General features: G+C 45.2%; 1 protein-coding gene across 3 annotated transcripts in view; it reads right to left on the reverse strand.

Moving 5' to 3' along the window:
• Window positions 1–1044: 1044 nt before the first annotated feature.
• The window catches only part of mbtps2 (membrane-bound transcription factor peptidase, site 2), a 35276-nt gene continuing 20945 nt past the window's right edge, over window positions 1045–15375 (reverse strand). For 2 of the 3 annotated variants that reach the window (XM_072584655.1, XM_072584653.1), the window contains exons 7-10: window positions 14261–14355; window positions 11769–11964; window positions 10342–10417; window positions 1045–7090 (exon numbers count right to left, since the gene is read on the reverse strand). In XM_072584655.1, the coding sequence (XP_072440756.1) occupies window positions 6868–7090; window positions 10342–10417; window positions 11769–11964; window positions 14261–14355 (590 nt within the window). In that variant the 3' untranslated portion in view covers window positions 1045–6867. The remainder of the gene's footprint in view (window positions 7091–10341; window positions 10418–11768; window positions 11965–14260; window positions 14356–15375) is intronic. The other variant, XR_011962516.1, reaches the window with a different exon arrangement.

Raw genomic sequence — 15375 nt, forward strand, 5'->3', positions numbered from 1 at the left:
GCATATGGGAACACCACCACATCCCATCCAAGCCATTCAAAGTCCTGACTTGGAAATATCTCGCCATTCCTTCACTGTCGCTGGGTCAAAATCCTGGAATTCCCTCCGTAAGGGCATTGTGGGTTTACTAGGAGGAGGTGAGGACTGCAGATGCTGGAGTACCATTGTGGGTTTACCTAGAGCACATGGATTGCAGTGGTTTAAGAAGGTGTTATTATCTTCTCAAAGACAACCAGGGACAGGATATAATTTGTTGGCCAGCCAGCGGCACCCACGTCCCAAGACTGAATCTATAAAAAAAACACATTGCGATGTTTGCAAGAAATGAAAAGTGTTGGGTACAGATGTATTTAAAGATGATGTTCTTGGGAAGAATATGGTAGCAACTGAACAAGCAGGGGACTATTGAAAAACGCCACCAGGCTCTAAGGTGGCGTTGAGAAAAGTTAACGGAGATTGCCATAAAGGTAAAAAGATAAGGACTCTGTAAGCTGCATTTATTTGTCCCAGCATACGAGGGGACAACTTCTTGCATGTGTCAGAGTCACTCTGACTGTATAAATGAGAGAGGGTTTTAAGTTCAATTCTCCTCAGGGCAAGCTGCTTGAACAAAGAAAAAGTACATTGGACTATATCCTGGGTCCTGCAACTCTCTCCAGTTTTCTCATTGAAAATAGATATTCAGTGAAGACTCAAAATAAGAAATGCTGCCCCCCCCTGCCTTCCCACATTAATTGTTACCTGCATGATTCAAGGCGTCCAAAACAATTAGCTCACATGTGGAATTTGGGGGCAGGGTGGGACAGAGGTGTTGGAAGGCTTCAGTTGTCAAGCTGGGGGAGAATGGGGTTCAAAGTCTCCAAACTCCTCCCTCCCTCTACTCCACCCTCCATCTCTTACTCACAACTCAGCTTGGGAAATCCTGCTGCAATGGCTATCAGTTAACCACAAACCATTTGTTCATGACAGTTCTCCTGCAGTTCTGCCTTGGGTGTAACACTATACCTGTTCCTACAGCAGGAATGCGCCCCCCCACCCCCCCCCCCCCCCCCAACCCCATCTCCACTGACTCACTTGCAATCAGCCCCAGATTACATTAAACCGTACAAACATAATATCGAAAGTGAATTAAATAGATTGGAGGTGACGGAATTTCCAGGAAAAAAATAGGTATAATTAATACAGAATCGCACAAATTGCACGTTATTGTAAGAAGATGGTTTCGATTTCTCTGTAAATAGGGGAGACAGTGATTTAGTGGTACTGTCAGTGGACTGATAATTCACAGTCCCAGATTAATGCTCTGGGAACAGGAGTTCAAATCCCACCGGGGCTGATAATGAAGTATGAATTTGATAAAATGTGGAATTAAACAGTAGTCTAAGAGTGACCATGAAACCACTTTGGGTTGTGAGAACATCGAACATTACAGCGCAGTACAGGCTGTTCAGCCCTCGATGCTTTCACAGGGCACTGCAACCATCTGAACCCCACCTATTCTTCATTGTTTTTTTTACGATTGCCTACAGTGTGGAAACAGGTCCTTCAGCCCAACCAGTCCACACCGACCCTCCGAAGAGTAACCCACCCAGTCCCATTTCCCTCTGACTAATGCACCCTAACACTATGGGTAATTTAGCATGGCCAATTCACCTGACCTGCACATCTTTGGACTGTGGGAGGAAACCCACGCAGACATGGGGAGAATGCGCAAACTCCACACAGTCAGTCACCTGAGGCTGGAATTGAACCTGGGACCCTGGTGCTGTGAGGCAGCAGTGCTAACCACTGAGCCACTGTGCCAGCCCATTTTGATCCATATGACTATCCAATGACTGTTTCAATGCCCTTAAAGTTGGCGAGTCTACTACTGCTGCAGGCAGGGCATTCCATGCCTCTACTACTCTCTGAGTAAAGAAACTATCTCTGACATCTGTCCTATATCTATCACCCCCTCAATTTAAAGCTATGTCCCTCATACTAGGCATCACCCTCCGAGGAAAAAGGCTCTCACTGTCCACCCTATCTAACTCTTTGATTATCTTATATGTCTCAATTAAGTCACCTCTCAACCTTCTTCTCTCTAACGAAAACAGCCTCAAGTCCCTCAGCCTTTCCTCATAAGACCTTCCCTCCATACGAAGCAACATCCTAGTAAATCTCCTCTGCACCCTTTCCAAAGCTTCCACATCCTTCCTATAGTGTAGTGACCAGAACTGTACACAATACTCCAAGTGTGGCCAGACCAGCATTTTGTACAGCTACAGCATGATCTCATGGTTCTGAACCTCAATCCCTCTACCAATAAAAGCTAACACACTGTATGCCTTCTTAACAACAACTTCCAAGGATCTATGTACAAGGACACGGAGACATCTTTGCTCATCCACACTACCAAGCGTCTTCCCATTAGCCCAGTATTCTTTATTCCTGTCGCTCCTTCCAAAGTGAATTTCCTCACACTTTTCCACATTAAACTCCATTTGCCACCTCACAGCCCAGCTCTGCAGCTTATCTATGTCCCTCTGTAACCTGCAACATCTGCCTGCACTATCCACAACTCCACCAACCTTAGTGCCATCGGCAAATTTACTAACACATCCTTCTACACCCTCATCCAGGTCATTTATAAAAATGACAAACAGCAGTGGACCCAAAACAGATCCTTGCGGTACCATAAATAACTGACCTCCAAGATGAACATTTCCCATCAACCACCACCCTCTGTCTTCTTTCAGTGAGCCAATTTCTGATCCAAACCACTAAATCACCCTCAATCCCATGCCTCTGTATTTTGTACAATAGCCTACCATGGGGAACTTTATCAAACACCTTACTGAAATCCAGATACACCACATCAACCGCTTTATCCTCATCCACCTGTTTGGCCACCATCTTAAAGAACTCAATAAGGTTTGTGAGGCACAACCTACCCTTCACAAGATCATGTTGACTATCTCTAATCAACTTAATCCTCTATAGATGATTATCAATCCAATCTCTTATAACCTTTTCCAACACTTTACCCACAACCGAAGTAAGTCTCACTGGTCTATAATTACCAGGGTTGTCTCTACTCCCCTTCTTGAACAAGGGGACAACATTTGCTATCCTTCAATCTTCTGGCACTATTCCCATTGACAATGATGAATAAAGATCAAAGCCAAGGTCTCCATAATTTCCTCCCTAGCTTCCCAGAGAATTCCAAAATAAATCCCATCCGGCTTGGGGGACATGTATTTTCACACTTTCCAGAATTGCGTACACCTCCTCCTCCTTCACAATCCCATCTACTCTCAGTGCTTGTATCTCAGTATTCTCCTCGACAGGATTGTCTTTTTCCAGTGTGAACATTGACAAAAAATATTTATTTAATTGCTTCTCCTATCACCTCGGACACCACCCACAACTTCCTGCCAGTATCCTTGACTGGCCCTAACCTTTCTCCAGTCATTCTTTTATTCCTGATATACCTATAGAAAGCCTTAGGGTTTTCCTTGATCCTACCTGCCAACGACTTCTCATGTACCCTCCTGGCTCTTCTTAGCTCTCTCACTCTGTAAACCTCGTTAATGTCCTTTTGGGAAGGAAATCGCTGCCTTTACCTGGTCTGGCCTAGATGAGATTCCAGACCCCCAGCAACGTGGTTGACTTAAATAGCAGAACGAGACTTTCAGTCCGACGAAATTAGGTGCTAACTTTTCCAGCATCGCCCACAAATCGTGAAAGAACTGTTTAAAAATTGCAAGGAAATTATTGAAATAATTTGGCATCAGGTGCTTTCGTGAAAGTAAAGACGATACAGCCAGAATGCTGACAGAGCCTTTGCTTGCTCAGCGAGTAGACAGCAGGACTGCTTAAATCCCAGGGTTACACAAGTCCCACATTGGCTTTTTTAATCCAATATTATTTCCCTTTTTAATTCATCTATTTAAAACTCTGATGATGGACAAAATGTTGAATATACCTTTTAAAAAATTCACAATAAATATGTACAAGAACCTGAAACCCATTAAAACGGCCACTCTCCAATGACCTCTACTTTTTGTCATTTACATAAATGATTTGGATGCGAGCATAAGAGATACAGTCAGTAAATTTGCAGATGACACCAAAATTGGAGGTGTAGTGGTCAACGAAGAGGGTTACCTCGAAATACAACAAGATCTTGACCAGATGGGCCAATGGGCTGAGAAGTGGCAGATGGAGTTTAATTCAGATAAATGCGAGGTGCTGCATTTTGGGAAAGCAAATCTTAGCAGGACTTCTACACTTAATGGTAAGGTCCTAGAGAGTGTTGCTGAACAAAGAGACCTTGGAATGCAGGTTCATAGCTCCTTGAAAGTGGAGTTGCAGGTAGATAGGATAGTGAAGAAGGCGTTTGGTATGCTTTCCTTTATTGGTCAGAGTATTGAGTACAGGAGTTGAGAGGTCATGTTGCAGCTGTACAGGACATTGGTTAGGCCACTGTTGGAATATTGCGTGCAATTCTGGTCTCCTTCCTATTGGAAAGATGTTGTGAAACCTGAAAGGGTTCAGAAAAGATTTACAAGGATGTTGCCAGGGTTGGAGGATCTGAGCTACAGGGAGAGGCTAAACAGGCTGGGGCTTTTTTCCCTGGAGTGTCGGAGGCTGAGGAGTGACCTTGTAGAGATTTACACAATTCTGAGGGGCTGGATAGGATAAATAGACAAAGTCTTTTCCCTGGGGTCGGGGAGTCCAGAACTAGAGGGCATAGTTTAGGGTGAGAGGGGAAAGATATAAGAGAGACCTCTTATCACACAGAGGGTGGTATGTGTATGGAATGAGCTGCCAGAGGATGTGGTGGAGGCTGGTACAATTGCAACATTTAAGAGGCATTTGGATGGGTCTATGAATAGGAAGGGTTTGGGGGGATATGGGCCAGGTGCTGGCAGGTGGGACTAGATTGGGTTGGGATATCTGGTCAGCATGGACAGGTTGGACCGAAGGGTCTGTTTCCGTGCTGTACGTCTCTGTGGCGCTGTATGACTGTTTCAATGCTGTATAACTGTCTGACTCTCTAAAAGTATTGAAACAGTCATACTGCATCCCCCCTGCCCTTGCTGACCATAATCCCAAACTAAACTAGTCCCATCTGCCTGCACTTGGCCCATATCCCTCCAAACATTTCCTACTAATGTACTTACCCAAATGTCTTTTAAGTGTTATAACTGTACCCACATCCACCACTTGAAATTCAGTTCACACACGAACCACTCTGTGTAAAACAATTGTCCCTCGTGTCTTTTTAAAATCTTCCTGCTCTCACCTTAAAAGTATGCTTACTAGTTTTGAAATCCCCCACCCCTAGGGAAAAGACACCTGCCATTCACCTTATCTATGCTCCTGATGATTTTAAAAATCTCTAGAAGGTTTGTACAGGAAGAGTGGATTGGAATAAAAATGGCCCACAAGCCACACAGACCAAAAACAGATCAGCATTCAGACATATAGACACATGCTTAGCCGTTATCTGTCTCCAGTCACTAACCCCAGTATGAATATTTGGATTGTACCAAAGCTTTCCATTCCTCTCCTACCAGTTTCAAAACAATTGAGTTAAAATGGAGTTACACCCAAACATTTAACACAGTACTTACACAGATGGCACAAACGCAAACAGAAATGGCTGCAGAATCTCACCCATTTTGGCAGCGTATGCGGACAACGTCAACTCTGCTTTCTCTCCACCGCTGCTGCCAAACCTGCTGAGATTCTCCAGCAATCTGTTCTTGTTCCAATGTATGATGCTTGGTTTATACTGCCATATCACTCCCTTTTTGAGAGAGACTTAATTGGGGTTAAATTGTAATTGATGAAGGGCCTCACTGATACCTCTGAAGGTAAAATATGTCCAGAAATGTGACAGCCATAATGTTTCACTACACTGTTCAGAAGAGCAACTCATTGAATGCGTGGCAAAATAGGTACTTTCTGTTGGCGTCTATTGAGCGCCAGCAGCCAGGCACCACATTTACTTCAGAGTCGAACAGCACATATTAAATAATTTATAGATTGGCCAAAACTACATAACGGCATACGATTGCATTCGTAATGTTCTAATGCAAAAAAATGTTCACAATGATTGGTGGAAATAGAATCCAAACAGCTTGGAAACACAGTGTCTGTGGAGAGGAAAGTGGTCAGATCCAAGGATCAACCTATGTCCTCATGGATACATGGACTGTTGTAATTCCAACATTTACTGGTTGTTTTTAACACCTTGTTGCCTTCAAATCGACTTTTAAACCATGTTCCCCTTTGTCAGACTGACAGTCTGCTCCTCTGGCTGCTGCATATTCAAAATCAAGTACTTTTTATGATCCTGGGCACCAAACCCTGCACCTGGTGCTCACTAGGAGAAAGTGAGGACTGCAGACGCTGGAGATCAGAGTCGAGAGTGCTTGGTGCTAGAAAAGCACAGTAGGTCAGGCAGCATCCGAGGAGCAGGGGAATCAACGTTTCGGGCAGGAGACCATCGTGTGCTCACTGACATTCGACAGGAGATTTCAGATTTGCAAATCTGTCTAAAAAGACAGTAAGAGCCATCAAACTTCAATCCCATCGCTGCTTGGAATTAAATACAACAATATTACACAATGCACAGCACTGCATGACAGCGATACACAGCTGGTTTTCCAACTGCGCTGTCCTAGTGAGGAACCTCACCTGGAGGAACAGGGAGTGCAAAGTCTTGTGGGCACAGCCCAGGGTTTTGTTAAAATCTTGGACAGCGCTCGGCGATATCGCCAGGGTTCACTCAGATGACGGGGAGGGGTGCCAACAAGGCAACGATGAGAAGTACCCCTCATTCAGTGTGAGCTCATCGAGGACAGGCCAGACGTACTACCTTGTGGTGACCATCCAGAGTCCCAGGACCACGTTAGAAGCCAGGAGAGCACTGCCAAACAGCAAGATAAAAAAGGCAACGAGCTCTCGGTTCTGTTTTTCCACAACCAGTGAACTTAGCGTGGCTTCCAGAAAAGAACTCAGCATCCACTGCCCATCCAGGGCAAAACAAGGCACAGCGTTGATGACAGCCAGGGCCCCAGACAGGGAAAGCAGGTATCTGGTACAGTTCAATGAAGGAAATCAGCCAACATTCATCATTTCCACATTTGACCAAACAGACGTCTTTAGTTATTCATCCACAGCGCCCCTGGCAATGTGCCCATCCCTCCATTAGTCAAACACCTGGACTTTTACAATGCTTCTTGACTACTTTTACAGACGCCAGGTTCTTATTTACTTCAACGTTCTTTTAAACCGAATTCAAATGAATGGGGTGGGATTTGATTTGTGGAGCAGACCAAATCTCTGGAACGCTTGTAGAGCAATATGACCCAAGTACAATAGCCTTAACCATGTACTTCAGACTGCAATGCAACTGAACAGAGGTTTAATGGTTATCCTACGCTTTTCTCTAAGAAAAGCCAACCTGCACCCAGTGAACTATTAAACTGTGTAACTCCATCAGGATCAACACAGTATTTCAAAGCTGCAATTGAGGAGTTTCACCCACTCATCAATGGCAGTACAACAGGTGATGGATCATCAATGTGGGGGAAGGCAGCACGACCAGGACAGAAAGGTTACATGAAAAACAAGTTCAGCACTGTCGTGAGCTGGAGTTAGTCTGACCGTGGTGGGCGGCACGGTGGCACAGTGGTTAGCACTGCTGCCTCACAGCGCCAGAGACCCGGGTTCAATCCCCGCCTCAGGCAACTGTGTGTGGAGTTTGCACATTCTCCCCGGGTCTGTGTGGGTTTCCTCCGGGTGCTGCAGTTTCCTCCCACAGTCCAAAGATGGGCAGGTCAGGTGAATTGGCCATGCTAAATTGTCCGTAGTGTTAGGTGAAGGGGTAAATGTAGGGGAATGGGTCTGGGTGGGTTGCTCTTCAAAGGGTCGGTGTGGACTTATTGGGCCGAAGGGCCTGTTTCCACACTAAGTAATCTTAGTTTCTGAACCTTTTAAGTGCAGCGGCACGTTTTCCAGTTTTGTGCAGGTAAATCTGTAACTGCTGACATTAGAAACAAAGTTTGATATCAGTGTTGTAAATATTGTATTGTTCTCATCAATTTTGTAAAGTTTACTGTCAGTGCTAAAACATTTTTGGTGATGTAGACGATATTAATAAAAGAATTAAGGAGCAGTTCCTAATTAACACGGACATGGTGGGACTGTAGGATGTGGGAGCCTCTGGACAAGGGTACTTGCAGTTGCAGCAACCTTGCTTCACAGCATAGAAACAAACCCTTCGGTCCAACCAGCGCATGCTGACCATGATCCCAAACTCAACTAGTCCCACCTGCCTGCGCTTGGCCCATATCCCGCCAAACACATTTTCATGTGTTTATCCAAATGCCTTTTAAATGTTGCAACCGCACCCGCAGCCACCACTTCCCCGGAAAGTACATTCCACACACAAACCACTCTCTGTGTAAAAGGAAAGTTGCCCATTATGTCTTTTCTAAACCTCTCTCTTCTCAGGAGAATGAGCCAGGAGGTGACATAGGAAGCCACTAGAGAGTCAGGGAAAGGAGGCAGGGCTAATGGAGTAAGGATTGGCAGGGGACAGTAACAGTGAGGGGGAATGGCACTGTCCTCTACAGCAAGCGGTGAGGGGCCAGGCTGCTGTGTTGTCTGCCCTGGAAGCAAGGTTTAGGATATTTACTCTAACAAGAGAGACTCGCAGTGGGAAGGGAAGGGAAGGAAAGGATTCAGTGGTCGTGTCCATGCTGGTACCAGTGACAGAGGTCGAACAGAGAAGGAAGGTCTGCTGAGGGGGGAATGAAAATGCTCAATTAAAAAAATTAGAACCTCGAGCATAATAATTTCTGGATTATTATCTGAGCCACATGCAAATTGGTATTGAACGAATAAGAGTAGAGAAGTGAATGAGTGGCTGAAAGAAAGAAGTGGGTTGTGCTTCGTGGGCTTCTGGCTGGAGATATGCATCTTTGTGATTTGTGTCATGGAAGGCTCAATACCTCAACCAGGCTGGGACTGGTATTCTCATAAGCCACATAGCTAGGGAAGTAGAGAGGGCATTCAACCAAACTACAAGGGATGAGGAATTCAGTTTGGAGATGGAGAAACTGAGAGCCTGATAGCGGGGTGCGAGGAAATGCAACTGAAGTCCCATGAGTTTATCACGAATATTAGGAGGAAAATGGAGCCACTGAAGCAAAATGTCAAACAGGCACAAGGTAAAGCAAGAGAAAAGTGAAATCTGGGAGCAGGGGAGAAGATAATTTCCAGTTTAGGAGGAAGAGCAGGAAATTGCAACAATCCAGTCAACAATGTACAAGGAAGAGTTGGGGGCAGAATAGGACTGGAACAAGGATTAAAAACAAAATACTGTGAATGCTGGAAATCCGAAGAACTAAAAGTAACGATGAAACGTAGCAGGTTTGACAGTATTTGTACAGAGAATCTGCGTTAATATTTTGAATCCAAAGCGATTCTTCCTCAAAGACAATCACTGGCATTGTGAAGTGGGGAGTTGGATGAAATATCCGCAAACCAAGAATTACTCAAAAATGGAAGATGTTACCATAAGAGTTGAATGGGTTAGAGACCAAACCGCCCAGAATTTCAAAGGGAACTGGATAAACATATGAAAAGGAAGATTATGCAAGGAAACAGGGAAAAGGCATTAAGAGAGAGTTGAAGAACTTGGCACGGGCAAAATGGGACAATTACAGCTTAAAAATACGAGGTAGACCATTTAGGACAGAGATGAGGAGAAACTTCTTCACCCAGAGAGTGGTGGCTGTGTGGAATGCTCTGCCCCAGAGGGCAGTGGAGGCCCAGTCTCTGGATTCATTTAAGAAAGAATTGGATAGACCTCTCAAGGATAGTGGAATCAAGGGTTATGGAGATAAGGCAGGAAGAGGATACTGATTAGGAATGATCAGCCATGATCATATTGAATGGCGGCACAGGCTCGAAGGGCTGAATGGCCTACTCCTGCATCTATTGTCTATTGTCTAATTAGACTCCTCCTGCATTTGGACATTCTTAATATTGACAGAGGAGACTGAAGGACCACCAGGATGTGACAAATGGCAACAAAGCCCTGAAACCCAGCTGGCTCCCCCACTGACTGCAGTACCCTCTATGACCTGGGGAATTCTGGGCTGGCACCATGGGTCAGCTGGAGAGATGAGAGCGTTACTGAGGGCAGCCACCCCTGTTACCAGGAGCAGACTGATTCAGACTCAAAGACCAACCTCTCACAAGTCATCCTGGGTACTTTCAACCATATTTTTACCTCTCCGTGGCAGCTCTGTGGTTTAGGTAACAAGAAAAGGATACTTGCAAAACGTTTCAATGACCACAGGGATGTCCAGGTGTAGAAATCCAAACCGCGGCATGTAGTTGGTGAGACTGACTGCAAACGAGGAGGCACATTTCATTACTATCATCACAACAGCGATATCATCCAGAACAAAATTGGGAAAAGATTATACACTGCAGCCAATCTTTACTCTGTCTGATATTTAGTTAGAGTGGAGGGTGCATCATCTAATATACATACCCTCTACTCCAAGTTCAGGAAGTTTACACGTGCTCAAGCAAAATGCCAATCAGAAGCCAGTGTAGGAGAAAAATAGCAGCTTGAAATAGGCCCGGCTATTCATCCAAAGCAGCCAATCATCAAATGTAAATGCTGCAACACTGACTGCAGGTATTGGGCAAGACAAGGAGGGCACAAGGGGGTCAGTTCCACTCTGGAGCTCTGAGCCCACAATCCCGTGCACTGTCTAAGGGGAGCTAAACGGGAATGGTGGGACTGATAAACGACGAGACATTGAGATGGTACTCACCGAAGTTTAGATGAGTGTAGGGGGAAATCTCATAGATACCTATAAAATTTAATCAAGACTAGACATGTTGGATGCAGAGGGGGGATGGTGGGGTAAACCTTTTAGGACTGAGATGGGGAGAAATTTCTTCATTTCGAGAGCCTGTGGAATTTGTTGCCACTGGAAGTGCCTTGGGCTGAAACATTATGTTTTTGAGGAGGACATACATATAGCTCTTGTGGCTAAAGAGACAGAGGATGGGGGGAGGAATTAGGATATTGAACCCAATGGTCAGCTATGATTGGTACAGCAGGTTCGAGGGCTAAATGATCAATATCTACTTCTATATTTTATGTTTCTACACTGTCAGAGATGTCTTCTTTGACTCGAGACATCAAATCTATTCAAGTGGGTGGAGACGTACTGTCCCTCAGACAACAGCTAAAAGTGATGGATTTCACCATGACATATTTTAATTCTGCTTTTTCCAGAAAATCTGTGATTTTTAACTTTTCCCTCTGCCTACATTATTCCTCACATTTTATCTCTTCCATGCCCAGCATCAATGTGTCAACAGCTTCCCTTTGAAAGAGCTGTTCAAGTGGTCCAGTCTGTTAGATATTCTAGCCCTGACTGTCAGTGATACTTTGAGTGAAGATTATACTGTTGTGTTTGAGGGTTGCTGAAAAGAGACATTCTGATCAAGCTTTTTGTCTTGCACTCATCAGGATAATTCACAAGAATACCAATTTGGGGGGGGAAACCAACATTTAGATTGTATGAGAGGAGTATAAATTACCGTATAAATTGTTGGTTTTTCACTTAAATTGGTATTTCTTGTGTAACGGTGCCTTTTTCAGCATCATACAGAGGTACAGCATGGAAACAGTTCCACATTATAAACTACGTCCCAGCATTGTATTTAATGTGACAGACCTGCATATTGAAGGTGAACAGGGTGTCCTACAAATAGCATGGCCATGGGAGACAAGTGTTTGACTCTGATCAGCCTGGTTTGATTTTCGAGAGAGGGCTTCACACAGAGGCTGGGCGCCAACTCCTTCAGACAGTCCGTGTTTGTCTGACACACCCGGCTCGATTCAATGGCCTTTCTGGCGGAAAGGCAAGCATACTGGAAACCACAAACAAAGATACGACAGGCAGTGAGGTGCAGCAGGTCATCAGCAGTGTGCCCCTTTAGTCCCAAATCCCCAAACAGTCAGAATGCCTGGCAACTCATTCATCGGCTTAAAGCCTTGAACATGGCTTACTCTTTTCCCCCCTGCAGCTTCAACTTCTCAAATATGTTACTGAACTAATAATGCACATACCCAGTCTAATGCACTACTTCCTGGCCCACTAGAGCAACTTAATGAAATAAACACAAATTGAAAGCTGATAGGAGGGGGGGGGATCATGTCAACTCTCCTGAATTGTCAGAAAGACTCTCTGATGTGGCTAAGGGAAAGAAATCTGTTGTCCTTCCCTGGTCCCACAGCAATGCAGTAGCCTCTGTGAGATGAAATGGCCCCAAGCACAGTCTGGCACAACAAATGCTGGCCACAGCTCACGAATGAACTTTATAATCATTACTGCTGTCTACCTTGTAAGGATGATCACAACTTTCTCCTGTATTGCAATGTGTTCTTGAATGATACCCACTCGCCCTGCAAACCACAGGATGGAGCTGAACGGTGACAGCAGCAAGACAACAGGTCTTATGAGGAAAGGCTGAGAGACTTGGGTCTGTTCTCATTGGAAAGGTGGCAGCTAAGAGGGGATTTGATCGAGACATTCAAGGTGATCAGAGGATTAGATAGGGTGGACATGTGAAAGTCTTTTCCCTAGGATGATGATGTCAGCTTGTATGAGGGGGCATAGCTGCAAATTGGGGGGTGATAGATTTAAGACAGATGCCAGAGGCAGGTTCTTTACTCAGAAGGGTATGGAATGCCCTACCTGCCACTTCAGTTAGTTCAGCCACATTATGGACATATAAACAATCCCTGGATAAGCACATGGATAGTCAAAGGGGATGAGCTTAGATGAGTTCACAGGTCGGCACAACATCGAGGGCTGAAGGGCCTGATCTGTGCTGTATTGTTCCATGACAGAGATCCGCAGGCACACAGAGTGTGGGACTAAGACATGAGTGGGGATCCAGGAGCCAGGCAGGGTGACTGGCTGCGAGGCAGAACAAGGGAATCTGCTCAGTGGCAAGTAAATTAACAATCCCAAAAAAGTGGGGAAATTGCAGGGCACCTCAGAACCATGAGGGGTACTTCCTGTTGCGCATGGGAATTCCAGGCAAACTTCTCAAGTCCTGGACAATTACCTGTGCAGAAACTACCTGGAACTGGAGCTCCTGGTTTCAGAGTGTGAGCAGCAACTGGTGCATCTACAGGGCTAGGGGTTCGATACTTAGAATCAAGGTCTGCTCAGAACTTTTGAGAGAGCGGGCGGTGAAGAGTGAACAATCATGGTCAATGTTGGTACCATCAACATGGGTCAAGGAGGGGTAATATCTTGCAGACAGATCTTCAGGAAGCCAGGACATTGTCTCGGAAACAAGAGCTCACAGAGAGTGTGGTGTGGGGGAGAGGGGGAGGGAGAGAGGGAGGGACAGACACACACACAGCAGGTTAGAGGGACAGAAAGGGTACATCCAGTCCAGCAGGTCTTCCAGCTGTTGCCAATTGGATTGCATGGCTGCATGATAACACCACAGACCAATGACAGGACACATCTTCCTCACCATCTCGGAGGAACAGGAAATGGCACTAACTCTTGGATATTTTTAAAAGCAGTCCACAATGCTGGGAGAACTTGGTTGAAGCCTTACTGTCCTAGCTCAAATCAGGGTACCAGCGCTGAGGTTTGACACATGGCTCTTTTGGCCATCGTGGAACGTGGATTTGGGAAGAGGAGCTGGTTGCACTCACCTCACCTGGAGTAAAGCCTGGATAAAATAGCAAAGAGTGTATATATTGTATCCAGAGCAGAGACTCCCACCTGTTGTGGTTTGATGCTTACAAATAAGCTGTAGCCAATACTGCCAGCAGGATGCACAAACTATATCTGATTCTACATTCTACAGACTATTGCCTATAAATAGTATTAACAGGACAAATCCTGCACTATCTGCTTGTGGCTGGACTGACTGATCCAAAGTTTACCCATAACAAACGAACCTGAAAAGCTGAACAAAAACCACAATAGCAGTGTGAACAATCCGTAACCATCCTAGCATTATCCTATTGGTATTCAAATGTTTCTTTTCCACCGCACCTGCTCACAATATTCACCATGGGAGAAACAAGAGAGATTTTTGTTTCAGGAGGTCAGCAGGTGTGGATTTCGGTGCCAATGAACACAACACGTTTAAACAGCTGCTTATTGGAGTGAGAGTTGAGTCTGAAGAATCTGACCTGAGGGATTTGCAGGTTCCCACGGTAAGAGAAGCAGATGTCCACCAGGCTGTTATTGCTACAACATTCTGTGGTCCCATCGAGCCTCCTGTACGCTGCAGAGAACAAAAGACCATTTCACTGCGATGGAGTGAGCCCCGAGTGACAAATGTGGGAAGAGGTCAGCTTTAAAGATTTTCCAAGGTCATGTACGAGAACAGCAGCCCACTTGGGACTGGAGCGAGCGCGGTGTGGCTGCAACCCACCCCTACAACAACTACTTTCGCTTCCATAACACCATGAGGATAATAAAACACAAGAGTGCTTTGAGCAAAGTTTGGCGCTGAGCCATATAAAGGGGGGGATTAGGTCATGTGACCAAAAGCTTGGCCAAAGTTGCACGTTTTAAGAAGCACCTGAAAAGAAATGATATACAGAGATGTAGGAAGGGACTTTCAGAGCTCAGGCACTGTCAGCTGATGGTCGGGGTGGAGAAGTGGAAGTCTGGGATACGGAATCATTAGCACACGACAGGATTGGGAGGGGGCACATGGTCCAGCATCGGAGGTTTCAAGAGAAGGAATCCTTTGTAAGAGTTGGTGTGTGAATGGGAAGGGGCAGCCAATGTAAGCTTCATAGGGAACGGGTATGTGAATGGGGAAGGCCAATGCAGCTGTATTCAAGGTGGACACAGGCCAAATCAAAGCAAACTGCTGTAAAGCACAAATGGCACAGCAGGTCAGAATGTAGCTGAAGAGAAATGGATGGGCCCTAGAGGATGGCCTGCTCCTTTTCATATGTGATGGACGAACATTTGTACTGTGGGGCCTTCAGAAATAAAATTATAGGCTGCTTGATCATTAACATAGAAAAACAAGAAATGGATGTCACATACAAACGTATAAATCTCACAGATTCGTACTTTCTTTGGAATGATGCTGCAGACCAGCGAACTATCAAATAGGCAGAATCATTAATGAATATTTCAGGAAAGCAGGGAGTCAATGTGAAAATTTTCATCTGGCGCTGATCAGAACGACTGTTAATCTTCAATTGGTTGTTGGTATAACTCAGAGCCATACAGATATACAGCATGGAAACAGACCCTTCGGTCCAACCCGTCCATGCCAACCCCT

Source organism: Chiloscyllium punctatum, chromosome 15 (assembly GCF_047496795.1).
Source record: "Chiloscyllium punctatum isolate Juve2018m chromosome 15, sChiPun1.3, whole genome shotgun sequence".
NCBI lineage: Eukaryota > Metazoa > Chordata > Chondrichthyes > Orectolobiformes > Hemiscylliidae > Chiloscyllium > Chiloscyllium punctatum.